The following is a 12,703-nucleotide window of genomic DNA, read 5'->3' as shown; positions in this document are numbered from 1 at the left end:
ATCCACCAGCTGCCCCTTGGAAACACCTTGGGGCCATTCTACTCTGTCCCATAGGGCTTCTGAGCCAGAATCAACTTGATGCCAGTGGGTTTGGTTTGGTTATCCAAGTGTAAGATGTTCATTTCCTGTGATTCTGCAACTCTATTGCAAAAACTTATTTTAAAGAAATACTGAAATCTATTGCTATATTTCTTTATCTGCATCTATATTGTTATAACCTGGCCCGGTTGCTGTCTAGTTGATTCTGACTAACAGCAACATTAAAGGACATAGTAGAACTGCCCCACAGGGCTTCCAAGGAGCACCTGATGGATTCGAACTGCCTGCCTTTATGGTTAGCAGCCATAGGTCTTAACCACTATGCCACCAGGGTTTCCCTGATATAGTCATAGATACATACATCAACATAAAATATTCACCGTAGCATTGTACTAGCAGAAAATTGGGAATATGATAAATCTCCATATACTGACATGGAATGTTGGCAATAATAAACAGTTGATTAAAAATTTAATGTACAGTATATTTGCATACATGATGCAATCTATGTATAAATTTATATTATTAAAATACATTTATAAATACACAAATGCAATATTTCTACATAAAAATGCAGATCTGGACGGATAAATGACTTTTAGCTAATTACACAGCTAAAAAGTGTTCCAGAAGTCAAAATTAGAACCTGGTCTATGTTAACTCTAAGACCTTAGCTCTCTGTTCTGCCCTGAACCGTGTCTCTTATCCCCAGCTCTGGGCCTTTGCTCATGCTTTCCTCCCTGCAGGGAATAGCCTTTGTCTAGCTTTAAAACTTCAGTACTTTGTTTTTCTTTCATTTCTTCCATTCTCAATGATTTATTTGTCATTATTTTAAATTTACTAGGCCTGCCCCTTATCTGAGGAAAAGAGCCACATCTGACGCTTCTTTTTATTGCTCAACTTTGCAGCATCTGCTGAGTTTTTAAAATATCTGTTGTCTGCTTAAATAATTAGGGAATAAGAGGGAACTGGACTGACAAAGAAAAAGAAAAATGTTAACTAAGATTGCCCCTTTCTTGTTTGACCAGTCCTTTAAAAAATGTTCCTCACTGAGCCATTGTGGAAAGAGAAAAGGAATATCACAAAAGCAGCTGATGGTTGTAAGTCAGCGCTGAGCTGGAAGTTTGGGGTATGGTTTGCTCCTTGGTTATGGCTGAAGCAAGTCTAGAAATACAAATGTTTACAGACTATACCCGATAACTGTCATCATTGAGTCTGATTGACGGAAGAATAGTAGCCAGTCTCTGATATCAACTCCACTCTCAAGCCTGGAGAAAGGGCTGACACCAGTATTCTCTATTCAGTTCACAGTTCGTTGCAGTTTCCTTTTGTTCTATAAAATATCATGAATTGTATTGGTGCTCACTGCATCCTTAGTAATTGATTAGGAACTTTGAGAAACGTGAAGTCCCAGGTGATACAAACAGTTAACGACCTCAGCTGCAAACCCAAAGGTTATAGGTTTGAATCTACCCAGAGGCACCTTGAAAGAAAGGCCTGGCAATCTACTTCTGAAAAATCAGCCATAGAAAACCCTACTGCTCACAGTTCTACTCTGACATACGTGGGGTCACCATGAGTCGGAATCTACTCCATGGCATCTGGTCTAGACTGTTTGGCAAGTAACTGTCATTATGCTGAGAGCATTATGAATTTCTCCTGAAAATTATTCCGTAAGAGATATGTGAGAAATAAAATTGCCCAACTTCCACTAGAATCCAGAGGTATCTTTTAAAAATATAAGCCTGATTTATAATTTAGGGTATTTACAATGAAGAAATTATAATACTATTTTGCTTTATACCCTCCCTTGGTTTCCCATTGCCCTTAGAAATTCCTTGCCTTGTCCTAGAATTCTCTGGTTTACCTGGTTACTGCCTTTACCCCTCCAAACACATCTTGAGCCGGATAAATGCAGACAAATAGTCACTAATTTTAAATGCTATGTTCCTTTTCTAGATTTTCCGACTCTCAGCCAGAGCTCGTATCAGTACCTGGTAAATGGGAAACCAAAACAACGTGACTGAATTCATTCTTTTGGGTCTTACGAAAAACCCAGAGCTGCGGAAAATATTTTCTATTGTATTTCTAATCATATATGTGACCACCATGTTGGGAAACCTACTCATTGTGGTAACTATGACTGCAAGTCAGAGTCTGAGGTCACCTATGTATTTTTTCCTTACTTGTCCCTAACCGATGCCATCTTTTCTTCCGTCATCACCCCCAAGATGATTGTGGATTCCTTCTCTGAGAGTACTACCATCTTGCTCGAAGGCTGCATGACCCAGCTCTTTGCAGTACATTTCTTTGGTGGGGTGTCGATCATCCTTCTCATTGTGATGGCCTATGACTGCTATGTGGCCATCTGTAAGCCCCTGCACTACATGACTACCATGAGTCCTCGGGTGTGCTGCCTGCTGCTGGGAGGGGTCTGGGTGGGAGGATTTTTGCATGCAATTACACAGCTCCTCTTCATGTACCAAATACCTTTCTGTGGTCCCAATGTCATTGATCACTTTATGTGTGATTTGTTTCAACTGCTGACACTGGCCTGCATGGACACCCACATCCTGGGCTTCTTGGTCATCCTTAATAGTGGGGTGATGTGTGTGACCATCTTTCTTATCCTCATTGTCTCCTACATGATCATCCTCTGCTCCTTGAAGTCTTGTAGCTCGGAAGGGCGACACAAAGCCCTGTCTACCTGTGGCTCCCACCTCACAGTGATCGTCTTGTTCTTTGAGCCATGCATTCTCTTCTATGTAAGGCCTGTGGCCACTTATCCCATAGACAAGGCAATGGCTGTTTCGGATATCATCATACCCATGTTAAATCCCTTAATCTACACCCTGAGGAATGCAGAGGTCAAAAATGCCATGAAGAAACTTTGGATTCAAAGAGAGACTTTAGTTGGCAAGTAACTGTCATCATGCTGATAGCATTATGAGTTTCCCAATAAACAGCGTCATTTTCTCCAAGATGTGTGAGAAATAAAACTGCCCATGTTCCAGAAAAATCCAGAGATATCTTTTAAAAATATAAGTCTGATTTATTATTTAGGGTATTTACAATATAGAGATTATGATACTCTTTTATACACTTCCTCAGCTTCCCACTGCCTTTGGAAATTCCTTTCCTTGTTCTAGAATTTCCTGATTAATCTGATGACTGTCTCTACCTTCCCAAGCACATTAAGAGCTCCCCGTCTCCTCTCCTCAGCCATGTTGGGTTTTTTCACCTGTAGCTAGGCCTATCTAAGTCCTTTCTCACCACAGTGACTTTGCATTTGCTGGGTTCTCTACCTGGAAACAAGCAGTCATATTCTTACATTGGTTTCACTTCCTCTGAGAAGCCTTCCCCAATGACTCTATTAAAAGAATCTTTCACTCCTGCCATTATTATCTGTCTCAACATCTGCTTAATTTCCTTACAGCTATGATCAAAAGTGTAACTACTTTTGTATAGTTTTCAGTTGACTTCTGTGACTTTCCATTTTCCTCTCTAGATTGAAAGCCTCTGAGGGAAGGACTTTTGTTTTATTGATGCCTGGAACCAATTTATTTTCAATACCTGTCTGTTGAATGATTATAGAAGATAAGCACCTTTCCTTTTCAGAAGAGCCAAATTCTGATGATTAGGAAGACAGTTAATAAGCAATTAAAAATAAACAAAAAAACCAAAGTGTGATCAGTACAACAGAGTTAATGGGAATGGGGTGCTTTGATTATTTCTGGAAGAGTACATCATAGTGGGTAATCAGAGAAGGATTCTATGAGTAAGTGACATTTCCAGTTGATTTTGAATTTTGTTGAGGTTTCCTTATAAAAAGTGATTAAATGTATTAATTAATAAGATTAATAATAGTGATGAGCACCAATAATTGACAAAAGGAATCATTAGGAAATATCCCTGTGAGTTGTACTAGGATAGATTTTAGGGAGAAAAAAATACATAGAACAACTCTAAGGTAGGCATTTTCGAGGAACTATAAAAGAGTAAAGTGGCTGGAACATAATTATTAAAGTAAAGAGCAGCAAGAAATGTAGCCAGAAATGTAGGCGGGGGTCAGATTGTGTAGTGCTAATATATCTAAGTCCTGGCCTTCTCTGAAGCCCCAAAGAGCAAGAATTTTATTATTACTTGTTCAAAATGACTCAAAACCAAAAATTCTTTTAGAATCTCATATTAACTCTTTTTTTTTTTTTTTTTTTACTGTGGTTTAGATAAAGGTTTACAGAGCAGATTAGTTCCCCATTAAGCAATTAATACACATATTGTTTTGTGACATGGTTGCCAACCATACTACATGTCAACCCTTTCCCCTTCTTGATCTTGAATTTCACATTACCGGGTTTCCTGTTTCCTCTTGTCTTCTCATTCTTGTCCCTGGGCTGGTGTTCCCATTTAGTCTTGTTCTGTTTTATGGGCCTGTCTAATCTTTGGCTGCAGGGTGAACCCCAGGAGTGACTTCAGTACTGAGTTAAAAGGGTGTCTAGGGGCCATACTCTTGGGGTTTCTCCAGTCTCTGTCAGACTAAGTTGGCTTTTTTTTTTTTTTTTTGAGTTTGAATTTTATTCCATATTTTTTTCTTACTCTGTCTGGGACTCTCTACTGTGATCCCTGTCAGAGCAATTGGTGGTGGTAGCAGGGCACCATCTGGTTGTGTTAGATTCACTCTGGTGGAGGCTGTGGTAGTTGTAGTCTATTAGTCCTTTGGACCAATCTTTCCCTTGTGTCTTTGGTTTTCTCCATTCTCCCTTGCTCCAGATGGGGTGAGACAAGTGGAGTATTTTAGATGGCTGCTCACAAGCTTTTATGACTTCAGATGCTACTCACCAAAGTAGGGTGTAGAATATTTTCTTTATAAACTATGTTATGGCAATTGAGCTAGATGTCCCCCAAGACCAAGGTTCCTAGTCCTCAGCCCAGTAATTCGGTCCCTCAGGGAGTTTGAATGCATCTGCAAAACTTCCATGACCTTACCTTGGGCAAGTTGTCCTGGATCCCCAGTATTGTGTACTGTCTTAACCTTTCACTAAAGTTACCACTATTCTATTGTCTGGCTAGTGTTTTTTTCTCCCCTCTGTCATAACCATCAAAGATGGTTTCTTTCTGTGTGTAAACCTTTTCATGAGTTTTTATAATAGAGGTCTCATACAGTATTTGTCCTTTTGTGATTGACTTATTTCACTCAGCATAATGTCCTCCAGATTCATTCATGTTGGGAGATGTTTCACAGATTCATCATTGTTCTTTATTATTATGCAGTATTTCATTTTGTGTGTATACCATAGTTTGTTATCCATTCATCTATTTGAGCCTAACTTATGTGCTATAGTTATTGAGCAATATGATGTGAAAAGCTTTTGTAGTTACCTTTTATTTTGTCCTTTAATTTTTAATTGTAGAATAAACTTCACAATACTTTCTTAAAATATTTCAAAGTACCCACATTGACTTTAGATTTATTCATTTTTCAACTTATCATCAATATAGAAGAGAAATGCCATCATAGTATGATTATTTGGGCCTTTTTAAAAACCTTCCAGGAAAACCAAATCCATTGTTGTCGAATCGATTCCAACACATAATTGACCCTATAGGACAGGGTAGAACTGCCCTATATGGTTTCCACGGAACACCTGTTGGATTTGAACTGCTGAATTTTTGGTTAGCAGCCATAAACATTATGCAACCAGGGTATCCTGTAAAAACCTTAAGAGAGTCTTTATTATAATCATATTATGTGAATACTGAGGGGGATTTAGCTTGTGGTCCTAAACTTCATATATGTATAATATGTGAGGTTTAATAATGCTAGGTTTAATTCCATGTTTGTAATTGTTTGGAGCCCTGGTGGCACAGTGGTTCAGGTTTGGCTGCTAACCAAAATGTTGGCAGTTCAAACCTACCAGCTGCTCCCTGACTACGTCTTACTATAATATAGGTTCACCTGCCAGTTATTTGATATCTTTTCAATAAGTAATTGAAATTTTTGTCGTTAGGAGCCATCAAGTTGGTTTCAACACATAGCGATTCTATGTTCAACAGAACGAAACACTGCCCAGCCCTATGCCGTCTTCATAATTGTTGTTATGTTGGAGCCCATTGCTGCAGCCACTGTGTCAGTCCAACTACTTAAGCATCTTCCTTTTTTTCTCTGACCCTCTACTAAGCATGATGTCCTTCTTCAAGGACAGGTCCCTCCTGATAACATGTCCAAAGCATGTGAGACGAAGCCTCACCGTCCTTGTTTCTAAGAAGCATTCTGGCTGTACTTCTTCCAAGACAGATTTGTTCCTTCTTGTGGCAGTATATTCAATATTTTTTGCCAAAACTGTAGTTAAAAAGCATCAATTCTTCTTCGGTCTTCCATATTCATTGTCCAGCTTTCACATGCGTATGAGGCAACTGAAAATGCCACGGCTTGGATCAGGTGTACCTTAGTTCCCAAAGTGACATCTTCAATGAAGATTAGTTCTAATCTCATTAAATGGGGTGCTTGTCTTTCTCATTAAATACATTTTAGTAGGTAAGGACTGGCAATTACATATATATATGTGTATACATATATAGATATACATATACATACATACATATACATATATATACATATACATACATATACATACATATACATACATACATATATACATATATATATACACACACACATATATACATGAGTCCGAATCGACTCGACAGCATTGGCTATGTGTGTATATATATTTATGGAAACCCTGGTGGAGCAGTGGTTAAGTACTTCGGCTGCTAACCAAAAGGTCAGCAGTTCAAATCCACCAGGCGCTCCTTGGAAACTCTATGGGGGCAGTCCTACTCTGCTCTGTAGGGTCACTATGAGTCGGAATCGACTCGACGGCAGCAGGTTTTATATACATATATAATAAAATCATTTCCAAGATGCCAAAGTGGGATTTGGTAGATCTTAGTCTGGATTATGATCAGAACACAGCAAACTAAAGGTAAAATTGAAATTCTTTAACTTGATGAAAGGGTTTCTTCCAAAAAACTAAAAAAAAATGTCAAATTCAGTTGCGAAAGAGGTTCATTAAGTTCAGTAACAAGACAAGGCAATCTTTTATTAGTGCAGTCAAACAGTTAAGCGCTTGACTACTAACTGAGAGGGTGATGGTTTGAATCTAACCAGAGGCACTTTGGAAGAAAGTCCTGGCAATCTACTTTCTAAAGGTCATTGCCTCTGAAAATCCTATGAAGCAAGTTCTACTCTGACACACAGGGCCTTCGTGAGTTGGAATCAACTCAATGGAAACTTTTTTTTTTTAATTATTATTACTATACATTGTACTGAGGGCCCTAATGCAGAGATCCTAACCTCAAAACCTACAGAGTCCAGTTGAATAAAAAAAACGAGCAACACCAGCTTCTGTGGAGACTTTTAAGGGGTCATAGGAATATGGCTTTAGAGATGGAGTGAATTTTATCCTCCTTAAGGGTCATTCATTACTAGCTCTCATCCATTGTTGCCTTATGGGAGTGTATGTGCAATTTGCCAAACACTCAGATTTTCAGGAGATGTATGGCATCCACATTTTTATGTGCATTTTATTGATTTGAATATGTTGATAACCAATTAAGTTTCTTTAAAACGCTTTGCTGAACAACAATCTTTGGATCCAATAAATTCTTTCAGGGGAATTCTGTCCATGGGCTGTCACTTTGGAAACTCTGTGTTAACCAATAAAATAATGGCAAAAAGAAGTAAGGTAATCAAAACTGAAAATGAAGAGGCACAGTTCATTATTTGTTAAAATGGTCATCTTTTTAGAAAAACTGAGAGGGCCAATGACAAGTTTTAAGGTTTATTAAAAGTGTAGCTGAAAATCAATATAACATTTTCAAATAAAATTGCAATAAATATTTAGAAAATAAAATAAGTCACAATACAACTAAAAACTATATAAAGAACAAAAAATGTGTGAAATCACCATCAAGTATACTAAACATCTTCCTAAAGGAAAGCTGAATAAAGTGAGAGATAGAAATTTAATTTTCTTAAATATAGTACTTAATCCTTTCAGACATAGCAGAGAAACTGGACTTCCCTATTTCTTTACTAAAACTGGAAAAAAAAAATGAAACAATTGTTTTCAAAATTGGAAAAAAGGCAGTATAGAACTAGAGTCCCTCAGGGAAGGGAAACAAAACAGGTGAGCCCTAGGATAGATGCAAAAGTCCTGGATGGTACAAACAATTTGTGCTAAACTATGAACTTAAAGGCTGGTAGTCCAAACCCACCCAACAGTGCTATGGAAGAAAGGACTGGCCATCTACTTCTGTAGAGATTAAAACAAAACAAAACAAAAAACCAAACCCAGTGCGGTGGAGTCAATTCTGACTCATAGCGACCCTATGGGACAGAGTAGAACCACCCCATAGAGTTTTCAAGGAGCACCTGGTGGATTCGAACTGCTGACCCTTTGGTTAGCAGCCTTAGCACTTACCCGCTATGACAACAGGGTTTCCCTGTAGAGATTACAGTCAAGAAAATCCTATGAAGCAATTTTACTCTGTAACACATGGGTTTGTCATGGGTCAAAAGTGATTCCATGGCAGCAGGTTTAAGTGTTGTTTTGTTTTGTTTTAAGATAACTGCAGGCTTCTGGTAGAAGCTCTTTCTGATCTACATTTCTCACTGAGATGAGGAAAAAGAGGTCAGAGTTCAGGGTGGCTGAAAAGGCTACAATCTGAGCGGCCGAACCCTGGAGAGGAAGGAGCTATGCAGAGAACAAAGATCCAAAAATCTGCACAAGGGGCCTGAGCAATCTGAGCCTGTTGCTGAATGCTAAGAATACTAAACTGTGGGTGTATGCGGTGAAACTTCACAAGACAGTGTGAATCTTGTACCTGGATACACAAAAAATGGACATTTAAGTGATATCAAAATCTGCCATATTGGTTATATGCAAATGCTAGATCTTGTTTAAGAATGAGTAAAAGAAAAAAAAAATATATATATATATAGACACACACATGTATATATATATAATATTCCTTGGACTATGGAATTCTGCATTATAAAACAAATGGAAAACGTTTTAAAGAATAGATAAATCAACAGCATGGATATGAAAAAGACTTTCTTCGTGAAATAGAAATTTGGGACTCCGTATGCCTTGTATACTCAAATTTAAAAGTCATGTACTTTTAATGAAATAAATAAAGAATGAAAAATTAACATACAGGATGGCAGAAACTGAAAATGGCTTCCCTCACCATATAAATAACCACAAGGGATTTTCTAATAGCTGTCTTGGATCTTTTATGAGGTCACCTGTGATTTCTATACATATATATATAAAAAATTTTTTTTTTACCTGTGCCTGGGGTCTTGCCCAACCTGAGACTGATTTCCAAGGCTTCTTTTCTTCCCCTTAATCTTATGCTTGTGATGGTTACCCTTTCCCCTTTAGCCTTCCTCAAGTCAGTCCTTTTCCCTCACTACTGGAGCTCCGTAATCAGATCTAAGAGCTATAATTCATTTTGTAGTTTTTCCTGTTTACAGGTAAATTTTAACTACACAAACTTTTGTCCATAAAGCGTACCTTTCACAAGTGTGTACACAAATTGTTTCTCAAATTCAAGTAACGTACAAGCCCTTCCTAAGGGGAAATCAGTTCTTTTGAATTCCAGCAATGATACAAATCATGATTTCACATTTCCCATGTAACAAGGTGGTGAGGCTAACATTTTGGCTAGACGCAACGCATGAAATTACCAAGTGTGTTCCAGACCACACCATGCCTGTTTCCATAGTGAAGGCAATGAATGACAAAGATCAGAATCCTCACAACTAGATAAAGGGTATGGAACCTGGTCAGTGTAAAGTGGGCGAGTGGTTGGTGAGAACTGCTTTGGAGAATTCCCTGTAGAGAATCCCCTTGCCCCATTATGGGAGTAGAGAGAGGTATGCCAGCCTCTCACATCGGTACCCATTTTTCTGATGTTTCTGTGGAGGGACTTGTTTCGAGTTGCCTACTCTGCTGTTTGGCTGACAGCACCTCTTACTTTAATTTTTAATTGTCTCTCATCCAGAGGTCATAGCTAACTGTTCCAGTCAAGTACCTTAAAATTTGTGTGTGTGTGTGTGTGTGTGTGTGCATTTGCACATACGTGTGTACATGCGTGCTGGAAGGGCACTTCTAGAGAGTGTTATTCTGACAGGCTAGCATATGGTCCTCCACATTGGTGGCTGCAGGGACTGAGATCAGAAAAATCTAGGCAGAAACAGAGACTTAGTGGTATCAGTGCAGGATTGCCCAGTGAGGAAGGCTCAGCTACAGATGTCCAAGGTATCACCTGCTAGGAACATCCTATCAAATGCTCATACTGGCAAAATGACAACCTGGATTCTGCAAGTTTCTTACAGACTGGCTCATGTTGACCAAATTCATATGGTACTAGAAAAAAATTTATAAAAGGAATTTGGTTGACAGTGCATTTCTCTCAGGAGAAAAATTTCTACAAGAAGTTAAATTACCAAGTAAAAATGGTCAGATGCTGATAGAATTCAAGTATGGATCATTATAGGTTGTTCACAGTGGTTGTGAGCTTTTAAGTACTCATAGTGTAATAACAATCCTCTCAGAATATTAACTGTGTGCACAACGAATCAATAACACGTTGATGTATGTTGATTGTTGTTTCCGTTTGGAATTGTTTTCCTGTTAGATGTATTTCACCTGTCTTGTCCAAAAACTAAGATGTTGAGGAAGTGTAAATACACCATATTTATCAACTGAAGTCATAATTTGCTACACCATAACTTTTTCATGGCATTTTTCACTTCTGCATTCCTCAGTGTATAGATCAGAGGGTTGAGAAAGGGTGTCCCAATTGTATAAAACACAGCCACCATCTTGTCCACTGGAAATGTAGTTGGTGGGCGTGTGTATATGAATATACATGGACCAAAAAATATGACAACCACAATGAAATGTGAGGTACAGGTAGAAAGAGCTTTTTGCCTTCCTTCTGCACTGTGATTTCTCAGAGAGTATAAAATGACAACATAGGATATAAGCAAGAGCATGAAACTCACCATGCATATGGCCCCACTATTGGAAACAACTAGCAAATTTATCACATAAGTGTCCATGCAGGCAAGTTTCAACAAGGGCTGCAAGTCACAGAAATAGTGATCAATCACATTGGGGCCACAGAAGGGCAATTTCAAAGCCAAGAAAATCTGTGCTGAAGAATGGATACAAGATCCCACCCAGGCCAGAATCACCAGCATGCCACAGACACCCCTGCTCATGATGGTTGTGTATCGCAGAGGTTTACAAATGGCCACATAGCGATCAAAAGCCATGAGGATGAGCACAAATATCTCCATACACCCAAAGAAATGGACTGCAAAGACCTGAGTCATGCACTCATGGTAGGAAATAGTCTTCTCCTGAAACAGAGCATCCACAATCAATCTGGGTGCCGTAGTTGTAGAAAAGCAGGCATCAGCAAAGGACAGGTAGAATAGGAAGAAGTACATGGGACTCCCAAGAGTATGACTCGTCTTAATAGACACCACAATGAGAAAGTTCCCCAGCAGAGTCAAAAGGTAAAGAATCGAGAAGATCCCAGATATTGCTTTCTGCTGTTCAGCATCCTGCGTCAACCCAAACAGAATGAATTCAGTCACACTGTTATTCATCGCCATGTCAGTGGCTGTAGGTGGGATGAAGCTGACAAAGGTTTAATCTGCAGAGAGAAGAAAAAAGTGATACTTTCGGAAGATCATTTGTCTAAACTCTGAATTTGTTTGTTCTGTTCCATGTTTTGTTACCTTCAATTGCCTTTGGTGTGCACCAAAATTCCCCAGGAATCTGTGTAAATCTACAGATGCACAGGCCTCTCCCAGATTAATCTATTGATTCTGAAACTGACTGATTTGCCCAACACTTCTGTATTTTGCAAATAAAGTAAAATACATGTATGTATATATATATTCTTCAGAAACTTTGATTTTTACCAAGATTGAGAACTGCAGAACTTGTTTTGTCTTTCCCTGGACAAGTGACTTAACTGCTTTGAAACTTGGTCTTCATGTGAAAAATAAAGTACCAATATCTGCCCTACCTTACTCTGAGTCATCATGAGAATTTAAAGAAGGGTCTACACTCACACATATACAAGTATATACGTTTCATACATTACGCATCTTATCTACGTGCTTTGAAAAATACATTCAAATATAACTGAGCAATAATATTGTTGAAGAATTTCTTTAAAAGAACATATTTTTAGTTCTGTTGGCTCATTTTTGTGTCTACTATCCCTGGCCATTTAGAATCTTGAGTGGAATATGCTTTAAAACGGATCTATTTTGACAACCTATCATCTATGCCTCTCATGGTCAAGATGTGAGCTTCACTGATGTTCATGACATAACAAATGGCTGGATAATGCATGTCTTAGTTATCTAGTGCTGCTATGACAGAGTTACCACAAATGGGTGTCTTTAACAAATAGAAATGGATTTTATCACAGTTTAGGGGGCTAGAAGTCTGAATTCAAAGTGCTGGCCCTAGAAGAAGGTTTTCTCTCTCAGTCAGCTCAGAGGAAGGTCCTTGTCTCTTTGCACTTCTGCTCCTGGGTGATCATGTGGCTTGGCATCTTTCTT

At 38.5% G+C, this 12,703-nt stretch overlaps 1 protein-coding gene and 1 pseudogene across 1 annotated transcript; one reads left to right on the top strand and one right to left on the bottom strand.

Annotated features, from left to right (window-relative positions):
* The first annotated feature begins 2,040 nt into the window (after window positions 1-2,040).
* LOC126063942 (olfactory receptor 4C6-like) lies at window positions 2,041-2,963 on the top strand (annotated as a pseudogene).
* Window positions 2,964-10,825: 7,862 nt separating this feature from the next.
* On the bottom strand, window positions 10,826-11,740 carry LOC126063944 (olfactory receptor 4C11-like). The gene has a single exon (XM_049862485.1). The coding sequence runs from the start codon at window positions 11,738-11,740 to the stop codon at window positions 10,826-10,828; it is 915 nt and encodes a 304-aa protein (XP_049718442.1).
* Window positions 11,741-12,703: the final 963 nt, after the last annotated feature.

The sequence above is a fragment of the Elephas maximus genome, chromosome 20, assembly GCF_024166365.1.
Source record: "Elephas maximus indicus isolate mEleMax1 chromosome 20, mEleMax1 primary haplotype, whole genome shotgun sequence".
In the NCBI taxonomy this organism is placed as follows: Eukaryota; Metazoa; Chordata; class Mammalia; order Proboscidea; family Elephantidae; genus Elephas; species Elephas maximus.
Note: the sequence above shows the minus strand (reverse complement) of the source record. Positions and strands in the feature narration are given on the sequence as shown.